This window comes from Hyperoodon ampullatus, assembly GCF_949752795.1.
Source record: "Hyperoodon ampullatus genome assembly, chromosome: 17".
NCBI lineage: Eukaryota > Metazoa > Chordata > Mammalia > Artiodactyla > Ziphiidae > Hyperoodon > Hyperoodon ampullatus.
The window spans coordinates 58,913,583-58,929,328 of NC_136930.1; the positions used below are offsets into that span (position 1 = coordinate 58,913,583).

Here is a 15,746-nt window from a genome sequence, read left to right on the forward strand (position 1 = left end):
AGAATATCTAAGGAGATGGAGGTAAAGCTACATTCATAGATTGGTTGACTCAGTATTAAGATGATCAGTATTATTAAGATGATCCTCAAATTGATCAATAGATTCAGTGCTATTTCATTAACATCCCAGAAGTAGTTCTCTTGGAATAGATAAGCCAATTCAAAATTTATATGGAAATGAAAAGGACCATGAATACCCAAGGACGATCTTGAAAAATAAAAACAAAAGTGAAAGATTTAAATTACTGCATTTAAATATTTATTATAAAGTTAAACAGTTAAGATAGTATTGATTTAGTGCAGAGACAAATAGAGCAACGGAATTGAATACAGCATGCAGAAACAGACCCCAAACTTGAATTATGCAAAGATGATATTTTTTTTGAAATGGGAAATTATGCACCTATCCATAGGTCAATGGATGTATATGAATGCAGCCAAACATATGCAGCACATAATATATGAAAAAAAGAATTATAGAAGTACAAAATTCTTTTATTAAAATTTTATGATTTTTAGTGAATTTTGTAATGTGGTAATTGGCTACTTTTAAAATTTAGTGACTTAGTTTTCTTTTCTTATAATAAGGATTCATTTTTATAAGTACTTTGTCATTTGTAATTTAGTTTTTTTTTTTTTAAAGAAGTCTCCTCAACTTATATAAGCTTCAGATAAAAATACATCATGAATCTGCTTCTGGCTCTATCAGCTTCATTTAACAAATGGTTAAAGGGAGGGAAAGGTGTAGCCAGAGTGTGGGATGTTGGACTTCAAGATTTCTGAGATGCGACCAAGTTATATAAGGTTAAGATCTCAAGTATTGCCCTAGAGATGAGCAGAAGTAGAGTGGGAGGCTAAGTCATTGCCACAAACACGTCCAGAATTCAAGGCCTTCATTAATTATTCTAGACGTTGCACATTCCTAGATTTAGATGTGCCAAATCTAGATGAGACTCCAACCAGGAGGGGTGAAGATCATGATCTTGAGCCTGGTCTTAATCCTTTCATAGAATAAGACTAGGTAACTTTGGAAGGAAGGGTGGTGGACGACAGAGTCAAGGGGTAGGATCAAAAGTTTTCGTATGATTTTCTGAGCCTCAAAATGGATGAACTTCCAAAAATTGGAGAAGTAAGAGTCTGCAACGGATAGGGTTAACCAACCTTATCTTCTTCAGGCAATTCCTTATTCAAACTCAGTTGCCTATACACCTAGCGCACGCCTCCATCACTTTATTATCATCATGGCTTATTAGGTTGTCTGTTTCATCCAATACACTGTGGATTTCTGGAGGAAACAAATGAACAAAAGCTGTATCAGGTCCCTTTGTTTAAAGTGTATGTGAGGATGCTGCTTTTTAACCATTTTATTCTAATGTCTACTGTACAGCAGAAACTTTCTAAATGTTTGTTGCATTAAGGATGAAAAAATAAATGATATACATTATTTCCTATGATGTGACCTTCTCTTCTACTCTTTATTTCTAAGTACTACTTTCCCTTAACATCCGTTTTCACCATTGGTTAAGATTTTTTTCTCCTCCAGAGCTATGTCATGTCCTGGAATTTCAAATTTAGGAGCGTGTCCTGGAATTTCAAAAAAAAATGGAGGTTCAGTGCTCTGGCTCACCTGGATAAATTTCATTTTTAATCTGAACTTTGAAATTTATTGTTTTCATTTTGTCATTGGTCCTTCTAAATTTTTCACTGACTCAGATTAATCTCAGCTTTCTGGGCTGACCTTAATGTTGTCACTTGAATGAATAAGGTAGCTTTCTGGATGTCAATATTTCATTTCAGGAATAGGAAAGGATGATTTAGTGTAGGTAAAGTCAATCTCATGACAAAATAGATGCTTTTACTTAAGGTTAATAATCTTTTTTACAGTGAAAGTATTATGGTGCTTGTTTGTTTAAATGCAACCTCTAATTCTTCAACATGAAGACAGTTAACACAGAGGTGTTCTCACTTATGGGTCAAAAATAAGTTTTTGTGTATGCTTTAAACCAGATTTCATTTTGGGGGAGTAGACACTATGAGCTCACATTCACCATGAATTGGCTACGTACTTGGCATGCTTTTCTTTACCATAACTCTGATTTAGGGGGCAGAAGCTAACACTGGTTGAACATCCTCTGGGAGTCAAGCACAGACCTAATCCCATGATAACATTATCTAATTTATCCTTCTTAATGATCTTATGACTTAAGGTACCACTATTCCACTTTAAAAATGAAAGAAATGGAGGCTTAAAGGAATTAAGTAACCTGTCCATGTTTAGCTATTAAGTGGCATAGTCAAGATTCAAGCCCTGGTTTTTCAGACTTCCATGGTTTTTCATTCCACCACACTGCATTGACTTTCCCATCTGTTAAAAAAAAGGAAAGGAATTCATGTCAAAATACTGGAAAGTAGTCACAGTGCTTACGTCTTCTCAGAAAAAAAAAATCCATGTATCAATTCAAGTATCTATTTCCCACATTAAGATCCAGTTAAAGGCTACTGCTTCAATGAATCTTTCCCTACTCTGATCCACAGCCGTCTTTACGTTCTCTGAAAACCTACCAGGCAATTCCTTTATTTCATTCTGTTTTTGTAGACAATGGTGCTAATGTCTCATCTCCTTGGTCTCTTATGTGCACTTTGTTTTCCTTAAAAACCTATTTTTTTGGCCGTGCCACGCGGCTTGCAGGATCTTCGTTCCCTGATAAGGGATTGAACCTGTACCCTCAGCAGTGAAAGAGTCCCAGCCACTGGATGGCCAGGGAAGTCTCCCAAAACCTATCATTTTCTAAAGCAAATACTCTATGTGTGCTTTTTTAAAAAAATATTCATTATTGGGCTTAGACCAGAACTAGGATCATAGCAGAACTAGAATCAATTTTCAACCTATGTTGAATTGAAAGGATTCACATATAAAGAAAATAAACTATTTTTAATTAAAAATTAAGCCATATTCATATGAACTTTCAAGTCCATATTGCTTTTGGTGATGATAGGACTGATATTCCTTTCAACTTTTTATAACATTTTTTGAAGACTTTGCTTTCCTTCATTAAGTCATTGGTTAAGTTATTTGAAAAACACCAGGAACTGGGGAGTCAGAAGTGGTTGGGTTTCAATACCAGCACTGCTATTGAATTGCTGGATGTCCTTGAGCAATTTATTTTGCCTCTCTGATCTTCAATATCTTCAGTTGTAGAATAAAGATAATGATAGTACCTAGCTCATTGGATTTAATATGATAATACCTATAAAGTATCTAACTTGACAAATGATTGGCACTCAGCAAGTATATATTCCTTTTCTTCCATTAACATACTCTCAAAATCTAGTCTTATCTCTTCCAATTTACATATAAAGGAAATGAGGAGTTTCCAGGACACAGCTTAGGTGTGTCCAGATCAATCTTCCTCTTCAGGGTGCTCGGCATATTTTTATGCTTCTTTCCCAACTGTACCTCTGCTGTACATTGTTTCCTATGTTGCTCCCACCTTCACCTGCTGAAGCTCCAATGCCATCTCCTCAGGAGAGCCTTCCTTCATTCTTCCAGCTGGGGCACTACCTCTTCCAACTCCCTTCTGCATTGGACAGAGTATGTTATCTCTGTTCATGGTCTTTCTTATAATATTTATCACATTCCATTGTCATAGATTTCACCATTGTCTCATTTCGTCCAAGTACAAGTTCTGAGGCATTCCCCAGCATACTTAAACTACATTTGGGCTTTCAAGGACTCCCCTCCTTTTGTCTGGGGAGCTCATGAATGTCTGGCATCACTGTAAAGAAAAGTGTCCACATGGGTCAATTTGGAAAGGCTCAGCAAATCCTGGGGGCCCTGGCAGGCATGCCTTTCTGCATGATCAGTAGCCAGTATGTATGGGACTCAATGAAAAGCAGTCAGCAGACAGTGATGAAAGAATAGCTAGTGGGCAGGCAACATGGTGAACCCTTTGGGTTTTAGAGTGGCTCCCAGGTTTTCCCTTTTGCTGGGAAAGGAAAGGGTTAGGCAGAATCTCAATGTTGACCCCATTGCCCCTTAGATTGCCCCCTCGGTCATATACCCAATTCCTGGCCACATCTTTATCCTACAAGAGTAAGCCTCGTACTCTTCTCTAGCCTGGATGACCTTCATCCTGTATTCATCCCCCTGAATTCTTTCTTATTCTTTTTCCAGATCACCGTTGAAGCATAAACTCTATTTTACTTCTATCAGGGTCTTCTCTTTTGAAAAGAGAACTTCAGGGCCCAAAACTTCAGGCAAACATTTCCTCTTATAAATCAAAAGCTTTTGCTTTCAATTATTGTGCCTCATGTGGGCTTCAAGAGCTTATTTTGAAGTTGAAAAAATTGAACATTTTTTTTCTCTTTGCTTTAATAATTCTGATTCTCTGAGAACTGTTTTGTGGATGTCTTTGACTGAACAAGAAAAGGGTCAAATACAAAAAAGAGCAGAGAGGAAAATTATCAAGGTTGATATGTCAGTATAATATTTTTGACACAACTTTATATTATGGATATTTGCATACATCACATCTCTTCCAAAAAGCATAAACTCTTTCAAGCCAGATGTTTAATTTTGTCCCTCTTTATACCCTTTCAAAGTACCAAGCAAGTCTTCTGTCTTGCATAGAGTAAGTAAATAGTAAGTATTTGTCGAATTAAATTGAAAAAGCACAATACATGTTTTTGAAAATCCAAGGGCAAAGCCACATGGAAGAACTTGGGGGCATAATAAATACACAGACACTGTGTAGTGCTAATCAGTTGATCCAGATATGTAAAACAATGGCACTTTTTAAATTAAAAACATGCAGAATATTGTCTTAGCTTTGGCCAGAAGGCCACATTATAAAAACATGTTAGTAAGATCAGTGACACAAACTTAAACATTTATATATCCAACTGGAATTCTGCATTCCATCTAATTAAATTATGACTTGTTTGATTTGTTGTACCTGTATAGCCAACTCAGAATCAAATTATTTTTATAAAACCAAGGAATATTTGTTGGAGATATTGCAATGAATTTTAAAACCTCTTTCCTGTTATTTTAGTTGTATAAGATATTGTCTGCCTGAAATAATTCTGTTTCATTAGATTTTATGCGTTCTATTCTGTTCATCAATAACACTATTTTATTTAGTTGTTCTTTTCATGGCTATTGTTTTTCTTCAGGTGACAAAGGGGAAAAGGGTTTGCCTGGGATACCTGGAGGAAAAGGCAAAGCAGGTATAACATACTTAGTTTTTCTTCTTAATTTTTAGCATCATTCCAAATCTATTCATCTTAAAAATGAATATAGTTTATAGAAAAACAATAGTCTTTTCAGGGGGATTAACTTCATTATCCTTGGGCCAGAAGAAAGGGAAGAATGAAAATTTCCTCTCTATCTGCTGGTGACTTTCCAAGCCTCTGGGGAAGGGGAGGATGGTGCATTCCACCCCTCCCATGCTTACCATGAGGCAGCAAACTCAGCACATCAAGAAGCAGCCTTCATTCTCTGAGACCAAGAGGAAAATCCACGAGGGCCACAACAATTGGACCAGCACGTCTTACATTCCACCAACATCTCAGCCAAATACTGGCCAAGTAGTTTGCCAGCAGCAAACTGGCCTTATCCAGTGAGGCCCTGTGGTTACAGAACATGCCTCAATGGCTGGGGAGCTTCTCCCTGTTACTGAAAGACAGGTCTATTTCCAGCGCGTGATGCAACGAAAAAAGTAGCTTGTTCTTGGTGAGCTTCAATTATTTCTATCCGTAAAGGTGTAGTGCAGACTAATTCTAAGAGCTCTTTTAACTTCCTTATATTTAACTGTGAATGTGGATAAATAAAGCCACAGATATTTTTTTTCCCTTTGGCTAATAGAATTCATTTTGCTTTTCAACAACCAAAGAAACAAAGCAAATGGAAATGTCGACATGAAGCAGCCATTAAATAGGAAAAGGGAATCATTTGAATTTTTTTAAACTTTTTATTTTATATTGGAGTATAGTTGATTAACAATGTGTTAGTTTCAGGTGTGCAGCAAAGTGATTCAGTTATACATATACACGTCTATTCTTTTTTACATTCTTTTCCCATTTAGGTTGTTACATAATATTGAGCAGAGTTCCTTGTGCTATACAGCAGGCCGTTGTTGGTTATCTGGGAATCATTTGAATTTTACATCATTTTCCTTACAATTCTTTCTCTGCCACATTACCAGTAGGTAATTGAAAAGGTAAATGAGCAAAGGGGAATTAATGGCAGAAGTTAAAGTCATAGTTAATCCACAAATGGAACAACTGACTCTTGAAATTGTAAGATAGATCTATTCACAAGATTTAAACTTAGTCCTTGAAACATTAAGCTATACTCCAAATGGATAATCAGAATTAACATTTATTTCATTGTGAAAGTTTTCTCCTGTCTTGGCAGAGTTGTGTAAGCCAGTGAACAATGCAGTAACACAAGAGAAGACTGGCTAGAAATATGTTTTTTAAAAGCTGTAAAGATTTTATTCTGAGACTGGTATGTTCTGTGTTCAACAAAAATGCCAAATAGTCCACAATATGTGTACAGTGGTTAGTCATATTTACTGTTTTTTTAAAAAATCTGGTTTAGAAGTGTGTTTTAACTAATTTAAAATATTTAAAAAGATATTTTCTGAATTCCTAAAGACAAGGTATATCAGAAACCCTGTCTTAAATAAAAGACGAAAAGCATAGCCGTTCACAGAGAGACGTAGTCAGACTAGAAGAAGACAGTAAATATTGGGAAGAGAGCAATTGCTCTTTTCAACCAGTCTGCTTGTGCTTCAACATGAATTCACAGCTTTGTCATTTAAAAGGGACTGTCTGTGATTGCGGAAGATACCGAAAAGTTGTTGGACAACTGGATGTCAGTGTGGCTCGCCTCAAGACATCGATGAAGTTTGTCAAGAATGGTGAGTCTCTTCTATTGCTTTGTACTATTTATCCATGGATTTATCTCTTTCAACACTGCAATTCCAACATCCCTAGCAGGAAATAATTTGGGCAAAGGCCTACTGAGATAGTGTCACCAGTTTAAAGGTCTCTCAAAATCCTAATTATCCACTCACTCTAGGACACTTCATGTCCACTTCCTGTGGACATACATATGTGCGTTCCTATGGGTAGTAAAGGGTGCTTTAGCGAGAGAGGGGAATGAAGAAGAGGCAGAGTTTGGCTAGCTGGGCCTTAAGAAAAAAAGGGCCCAGCTTTCATCGGCCAGCATCTCAGAAGATAAAAGTCACAATAAAAACAACAGCTACTTTCTTGAGTACTTGGAATAATAATAATTTTTATGATTAGACCGAAGCTTAGAGAGATTATCTTACCCATAGATACAAGCTAATGAACAGTGGAGCACGGATCTGAACACAGGTTTCGTGACTCCTCTACCCTAAGTGCAAATCAATAGGAACATTATGCATTTCTCTAAATTGTGCAATTTTCCATATCAGTCATTTTTGTTTTCCCTTGTACTTCCCTATTAAAGTTCTCAATAAAGCCCTTAAAGTGGGGCTTATGTGCCCTCTCCTGAGACAGTATGAATGAGGGAACTGTTTTAGTTACTGTTATGGTTGGTTTCACTTTGTTGTACTTTTATTTATTATAATCCAGCCATATTTATTGTACAATACTGGAGGCACACAGATGCCATCTTGTGTCCATTCTCGTCTTGTAATACTAAAGGCATAGGAAATGTTTGATATGAACTAACCCTCAGTTATAACTCTGGTTATAACCTATACAGAAGATGCTGCATCTGACATGACTTGGACCTTAATGAATAAACCAGACCCCAGAGGTTCAACATAGCACAATAGTCCTTAATATTTGAGTGCTCATAGATTTATTTGTAAATTTTAACTTATAGACCCTAAAAAGATGTATGTAGATGCCCCCATAGGCCAAAACGTACATAGCATATTATGAGCTCGGGATGATTCTGAGTCCCCAATTCTGTCCTGAATCTTACTCAGAAGCTCAGTCTACTTCATGTACCTGGACTGAAGTATAGACCATCTCAGTTGATGTATATGTTCACAATCTAGGAATCTGTCCCATAGGGACAAACTTCTGTATTATTTCCATATCAGTCCAATAAGCCTTTACCACCCCCTAACGCTGTTCCAGGCACTGAGGCTACAGAGTGGCAAAGACATGGTCACTGGCCTCAAGATGCTCACAGTTCAGTAGAAGAGACACACAAACAATTAGACTAGAATGTGTCAAGTGCTGTGAAGTGAAAGGGACAATGGAAACATAGGGGAGAATGCACAAGAGTGCTCATGTCTGTCCAGGAGCATTGAAAAGGCTCTTATAGGAGAGAACACTTCCACTAAGATCTAAAGGACAGGTAGGAATTTGCCGGATAAAGCAGTAAGAAGACCTTCCAGCCATGAAAGGCACGGAAGTGGAAGAGAGAAGGTCATGCTCATGGCACTGTAAGTGTGGCAAAAGCATAAACTAGGAGGGGAAAAACTGTCTGAGATGAGCTGAGTGACAGTTCATATAACACATCTTTGTCAAAATAGCTCTCTGCTTCACATTGTGAGGGAAGTGAAGGAGAAAAAGACAAGGGAGGACGAATGATAGGAGTTCGTTCCCCATTTGACAACTAGAAAGGTGGAGAAAATATTGAACCAGTGCCCACCTCATGATAGGGTCTTGGAAAAGAATTTTAAACTTTGAATAAATGAATTTAAATTAGCAATATTTTATACTTAGCATTTCTCTTTTTGACATATATAATCACATTCTTCTTTTCCTTGCTGCAAAGTCATAGCAGGGATTAGGGAAACTGAAGAGAAATTCTACTACATCGTTCAGGAGGAGAAGAACTACAGGGAATCCCTGACCCACTGCCGGGTCCGGGGTGGAATGCTAGCCATGCCGAAGGATGAAGCTGCCAACATGCTCCTGGCAGACTACGTCTCCAAGAGTGGCTTCTTCCGGGTGTTCATCGGGGTGAACGACCTTGAGAGAGAGGGCCAGTATGTGTTCACCGACAACACTCCACTCCAGAACTACAGCAACTGGAAGGAGGGTGAGCCCAGCGACCCCTACGGCCACGAGGACTGTGTGGAAATGCTGAGTTCAGGCAGGTGGAATGACACAGAGTGCCATCTTACCATGTACTTTGTCTGTGAGTTTGTCAAGAAGAAAAAGTAACTTCCCTCTTGCTGCACATTTGTCATTTCCCTGTGACTACCATGGCAGTTATTTTTATCCATCTTTTTCTGTCTAATTACGCTAAATTCATTCTGACTCAAGGCAAGTGAGAAATGCTAGACTGAGGTTTGGAATCTCCATCACCATGCTCGTCCATGACGATTTTGAACATTTTCATACACGGTATGTTATTGAGCCATAAGCTCACCAGGTTATGGGTCCCAAGAGAGAGCTTGAATTACTAGTTGTGCAGGAGGTGGTTGTCTATGTCTCAAATGAAATTCTCACTTGGCATTTGCTCTGCCACCTCTCCCTAGAGCCGTAAACCACTGTCTATCTAGCCCAGTGGATAATTGGATAGTTGGTTGGGGATGATTAGGCTCCAAGCCAGACATATGAGAGGCTCTTCTCTTAGGAATGTCAAGGTATTATCTGTCTTTGAACCCAAGATCCCCAATTCTTTGACCAGTCACCCACCATGGCCATAGCCACACAAGCAAGGTCCTCTTCTTTGCACAGACTCAGAAATACTTCAACTCTAAGCCTCTATATGAGGAACTTCTAGCCTAGTGCCCTGTTCCAGACCATATGGAATCATACAGATAACTTTTATTCTTCTGGTTGACAGCCTTCACTGAAGTATACCAAGCCTTGGCCCCCTTTCTGTAGGCCCACAGGTAAATTCCAGGCTTCCAGATTAACCCTCTGATCTGAGGAAAAGGGAGCCCTAGAAATTGAAAAGAAAAAAAGAAAAGGTTAGTTCCCACACAATATTATTTATAATCCTCCTGCTAAATTGCCCCCTTCTATTAATATGGCTCCATTTTTCCTCATCTTTAGTTTATCCATAGCAACTTTTCTCCCCTTGAGCATGGAGAATGAAGGAAAGGGTTTGTGAAGCCTTCAGAAAACTCTAGAAGCTTCAGGGTGCTACCAACACCAAGTCCCTAAGACCCTTCTCTGCCTCTAATATATCATGCATGGTGAAATTTTGTGGGAGGCCCTTTATTCTCTGCTACTGTATGTTGTAAAACTCTCACCTCAGTGATGCTTTCAAGTACTATGACATCACAAGAATGTGTCAAGTGTGGAATTTGGAACATGCCCGAGACTCACATTTACTAAGCTGGTAAAATTCTACTTTGAACTGCAGATCAAACCTCAAAGCAGGTCTAAATTGAAATTTAAAAATAAAAGTTCAACAAAACCCTAGATTATCCCCTTATAAACTGCTGCTCCAGTTATAGTTTGTGACATACAATTAAACATTTAAAATGCTGGCAAAACAGTTAATGAAGTAAGAGAAACAGATCAACGACATATGTTCACCTTAAACCACCTGTCTATGATTTCAACCATGACTAACTGGTTATGAGATAGGACTTAATTAGGTTATTTCTGTGAGTTTATCAAGGGTCACAAGCTCAGGTTCTACAGAGGCCATACAGATGGCATAAATAAATGAAGTGGAGCAGGTCGGGATCCTGGTACACTGAACACAGCTTGCCCTCCCAAAGGAACAGCTGCTTCTCAGTCACTGCTATTTTTGCCATGGAGGACCCAATGTTGCTACATGTTCTGATATTTAAGAGAAGTCAGAAAGCTGGAACTTTATAAGATATCTTTATATTTTTAAATGTTGGCAACTAATCAATTCTTAATCCACATTCTAAGTCATACAAAACAGTCTGCTAGCCAAAATTGTGACCTTTCCACTTCTTACCTCTGGGGAAAAGTTCTGAAGGTTCTAACTGTGTAGGATGTCATTAGGGCACAGTGACATCAAAGTCAAGATCTCCCATTTATACCTCATTCAATTCAGCTCATAACAGGACTTCAGTCAATGTTTGTCATTCCTCAGGTTAATAGATTAGTTACTAATTCAGACTTCTGAGAATGTGGCATATTTTGAACGCAGGGCAGTTAAATCAAAATTACAAAGCAGGATACCATATCAAATCCAGTATCCTGGGGTAGAATGCCAGCCAAGAGCTTGAGGAACAAGAATCTAGAAGCACTTAGAGGAAAAGAAAGGAATTAGAAAAGAGGAGAGAGGGAACAGACAGTAAACATTGCCTATGGGCAGCTCACACTGGGATTTATATTCTGATTTGTTCTAAGCCCCCCAAGTATGAATATTAATTGTGTGTACTGTCCATGCTATTCTAATTTCTATTATGATTATTATAATAATAACAACATTTCTCTCAATGACTCATCATTGCTGTCGGTGCTTCCAAGAGAAGATGACAGAGTTTCAAAGGTAGGATTCATCCTGAGACCTTGCCTGGGAGAAATTTTGAAGGCACCACACACTTAATTAGATTTGCTATAAAACTTACTTTGTGCTTTACAAAATAAATGTCTTCACATAACATTTTCCATGTGATCCTGATCAACTCTGTGAAGTAAGAAGGGCCGACGTTTTTACTGCTGTCTTTCCAATGAGAATACGGAGGTCCAAGGAAGCTAAGCAGTTTACCAAAATCAACTCATTTGAAAGAAAAGCAGGATTTCACTCTGCTGATTGAAACTGTCAATCCAGTGTTCTCTCCAGCCTATGCTTTTTGCTCTTATATTGAATGGAATTTCATCCACGATTCTCTTGTGATAACAGGGGCTCAAATAATCTCTCTTAATTACTTTCCAAAGTTAAAGATTAGGGTTAATTAATAGAATTGCTGGGGATTCAGAAACTTACCTTACAAATATGGTACTCACTGGTTTCTTTTTAAATTCAGGAATGTCTACACATGTCATTAATGTTGAGGGGGTGATTTAGTACAGTGTCACTACAGTTTTGCAAATAACTACAGATTTAGGGAAAGCAAGGCAGATATATTAAAATTAAGATTTACCAAAAATAAAAATGAGCAAGTAATTATTTGCCCCATAAGAGAATAAAGTAGATAATTCCCTTAAATAATTAACATTTGAAATCAATTTCATTCTCAAAAGTTAAATGTATATTCAACTTTTCAGGAACATATCTGGGCACTCTCCAAGGATGACATAAAGGTTCTAGGGGAAGAAAATTAAAAATTTGTTCACAATTGCGCAATGCTGCCTTTTCAAAGCAACACACACTATAGCCAGACAAGAAGAAATATCTTATGTCCAGAGTCATTGCCCAAACACTGTAGAAAGGTATACACCCTGTGTTGAGAGAAATATAACAAACATTGATTACACTTTGGACAACTCACCCATAAAAACTACTGGCATTAAAGAAAAGGTATTTTTTCCTGCTTAGATGTATGAGCTTCTTTGATTGTTATTAACCAATTAATTTTAAGCTCTCTGGATTGCATACCTGGAGACCATAGACGTCTGTGGAATAAGAAAGGTTAACTAAATAACAGCACCCACTGCATTTGCCACAGATATGGTATACATGAATTTTTTTTTGAATATAGGACTTTCTTTTACTGCACTCCTAACAGGTGGTCACACAGTCCATATTTGAAGGTTTAGGGTAATTTTCTAACCCCATTAGAAAGTTTTTCCTTACAGTGAAGTTAAATATGCTGTCTCTAATTTCCATCTATTTCCTTGTTCTCCCTTCTGCTGTTCATAACTCTGAGAGGTCTGACTCTGAGACCAGCTGGATCAGGCTCTAAATGAAAGTACAAATCAGGATAGGGAGAGCTGTGCTCACTGCGGCACTGGTTACTAAGGTGAATACCCAGTTTTGTACATTTCTCTAACCCTATATGGTATGCCCCACTCCCAGTGAATTCAAATTTTGTTGGTGAGGCATTAGAGGCACAGATATAGAGTAGAACTGGGATTGAAAGTCATGTGGGGCATCTCAATTATAAATAATCTATTTATTAGGAGAGGGTATTCAGTGGAGAGGGGTCAACCCTAAGGGAGGAGGCCGTTAAGAGGTTGATGGTTTGGTAAGACCTGATTGAGAGGGTTCAGGGCAGGTGTCCAGTGCCAGTGGGATGAAGTCCAAGTCAGAGACCAGGTTTGTGAAACTGACATGGTGAACAATTTGCTTAGGTACCTAGCAGACCTCACTAACTCATTAATTCATCAAATGTACTTATGGAGCATTTACCATGTGATGAGGGCCGGAGACACAATGGAAAAGGAGACAGATCAGACTTCTAGCCTCATGAGCAGAGCTCTCCTTCGGCTCATTGAACATCGAGGTTACCACACTGAAGCCCAAGAGTTAATCCACTGTCACGGATGGAATATATAAACCTATTCTATTTTTACTCCTACTTCCTCTTCAACATAACACCTCTTCAAAATTATACTGAAATAAGTTGGACAAAGAGAATTTTTTTGTGTGTAAAAGTACAACGTTACCATTTCTTGAAGAGCAACATTGACACATCTCTTCAAGTACATTTATAAATTCCTGTAGGCTGGCTAATTTTGATGTGAACAAGAAGTTCTCATGTCGTTGTGTATACTCACCCACACCACTTCCTCACAAGACAGAATATATCCTTGTGATTGTGCATGGATGAGCATTAACACTTGGTAAATATTCCTCCACATTATTTTTTTCTGGTGACCTACAGTTGACATTCAGTGAAACCCAGATTTCCCACAGACTGTCACTTTCATACTAAAATAAAGACAGGTAGGGAGAAGGGGGAAGGGAATCAGAATTTTACAATTTATTAAAATGTGAGCACAGCAACCTTAAATTAATCACCATGTTGGCATCTGCAGCTGGGAAATAATGCAGATTCATGTGTGTCCACACAATTTTAAAGCTATGTAATGCTTTGGCCTATGTGTTTTTCACTTTAGAACCCTTAAACAGATGAATTTATCAAGAGGTAAGTCTTATCCTTTGTACAAACTGGGTTGGTGGGCTTCTGGGGGAGGTGATAGAGATGAGGATTGTCTACAACTCACCCCTCGATATATTGATAGAACGTCAGTCAGGAAGAATACTCATAAGCTCCGCCATGATATGTGAAAAACCAAGGCAGGCACAGAAATTTCCTAAGTCTTGAGAAAATGAGGTAAGTGGAGACATAATTGCAAAACATATTCAATTTACATCCAACAAAGTCTAGGTGAATATTTTTACTAAGTGTAGTGCACATAATAGACAATTGTGGGAGACTCTTTCCTAGGAGGTCACAATTTCATATGGATATTTCCTGAATCAACTCAGAGAAAATGATTCTGGAGAAAGCTTACTGGGAGAAACATATGTGTTTTACAAATAGATGCTTTTTGGAAATGTTTATGTTTAAAATAATAATGTTTCAAAATATGTTTCCCCAAACTCCCTGGTTTGTCTGATCTTATCTTTGATTCTGCTGATGTTGGTACTTTTCAGGGACTCAGTCTCCAGGAAGGATGAAGGATTTTTGTACAGGCACACAATTACAATCACCACAATTGTCTCTTCCACAGAATAGGGATATTATCTTTGCCCTAAAGGACCTTAGGGCTTAAAGAATAGAGTGAACAAATATCTCCAAGAGTCCAAAATTTTGATCTCTACATTTGAGAAAAAGGAGATCCAAAAATACATTTTGAGACACTGGAATGAAATATCAAAAAGCACGGTTTTTAAAGAAGCTTGAAAATATTTGTTCTGGAGTTTCTAACCCTAAACACCCTTGCATGGAGATATTTTATAAAAAGTGCAGGGCAGGGAGTAAATATATATGTTTGTGTCTCCATCTTTGAAAGTGTAAAAGAAAAAATACCTAAGCTCTTCTTTCCTCAGATAATCTATGTTACTGGGGATGGGATGGAGCATTACACTACTGCTCCTTTTAAAAAGTTTTGTTCTAAGTCTTCCTCATTCTTACATTTTCAAAAATTCAGTAGCTCAGTATGCACTAATGTCCAGGCCTCACTGATTCATGCCTGTATGAATTATCAAGATAGTATCTGGAGGGTGAAATTATACATGAAAAAATGATGTGTTCCTTTGCTCACCACAAACAATCCCTCAGTTCCATATGGAGAGGAATAACGTGATATCTGGGCCCTGGTACGTAAACACCTTATACTGGAAATCTTTACTGTCAAACTGTAATCACTCCAGAGTGAATCAGCTGTAAGTATACATATATCCCCATATCCCCTCCCTCTTGCGTTTCCCTTCCCCCCTCCCTATCCCACCCCTCTAGGTGGTCACAAAGCACCGAGCGGACCTCCCTGTGCTATGCAGCTGCTTCCCACTAGCTATCTATTTTACATTTGATAGTGTATATATGTCCATGACACTCTCTCACTTCATCCCAGCTTACCCTTTCCCCTCCCTGTGTCCTCAAGTCCATTCTCTATGTCTGTGTCTTTATTCCTGTCCTGCCCCTAAGTTCATCAGAACCAATTTTTTTTTAGGTTTCATATATATGTGTTAGCATACAGTATTTGTTTTTCTCTTTCTGACTAAGTACTTCACTCTGTATGACAGACTCTACGTCCATCCACCTCAGTACAAATAACTCAATTTCGTTTCTTTTTATGGCTGAATAATATCCATTGCATATATGTGCCACATCTTCTTTATCCATTCACCTGTTGATGGACACTTAGGTTGCTTCCATGTCCTGGCTATTGTAAATAGTGCTG

At 38.0% G+C, this 15,746-nt stretch overlaps 1 protein-coding gene across 2 annotated transcripts in view; it reads left to right on the forward strand.

The window, feature by feature from the left end:
- Positions 1-9,179, forward strand: part of COLEC10 (collectin subfamily member 10) — a gene marked incomplete at both ends in the record, with an annotated part of 118,770 nt that extends 109,591 nt beyond the window's left edge. For both annotated transcript variants that reach the window (XM_079722388.1, XM_079722387.1), the window contains 3 exons: positions 5,175-5,228; positions 6,830-6,925; positions 8,788-9,179. In XM_079722388.1, the coding sequence (XP_079578514.1) occupies positions 5,175-5,228; positions 6,830-6,925; positions 8,788-9,179 (542 nt within the window). The remainder of the gene's footprint in view (positions 1-5,174; positions 5,229-6,829; positions 6,926-8,787) is intronic.
- Positions 9,180-15,746: the final 6,567 nt, after the last annotated feature.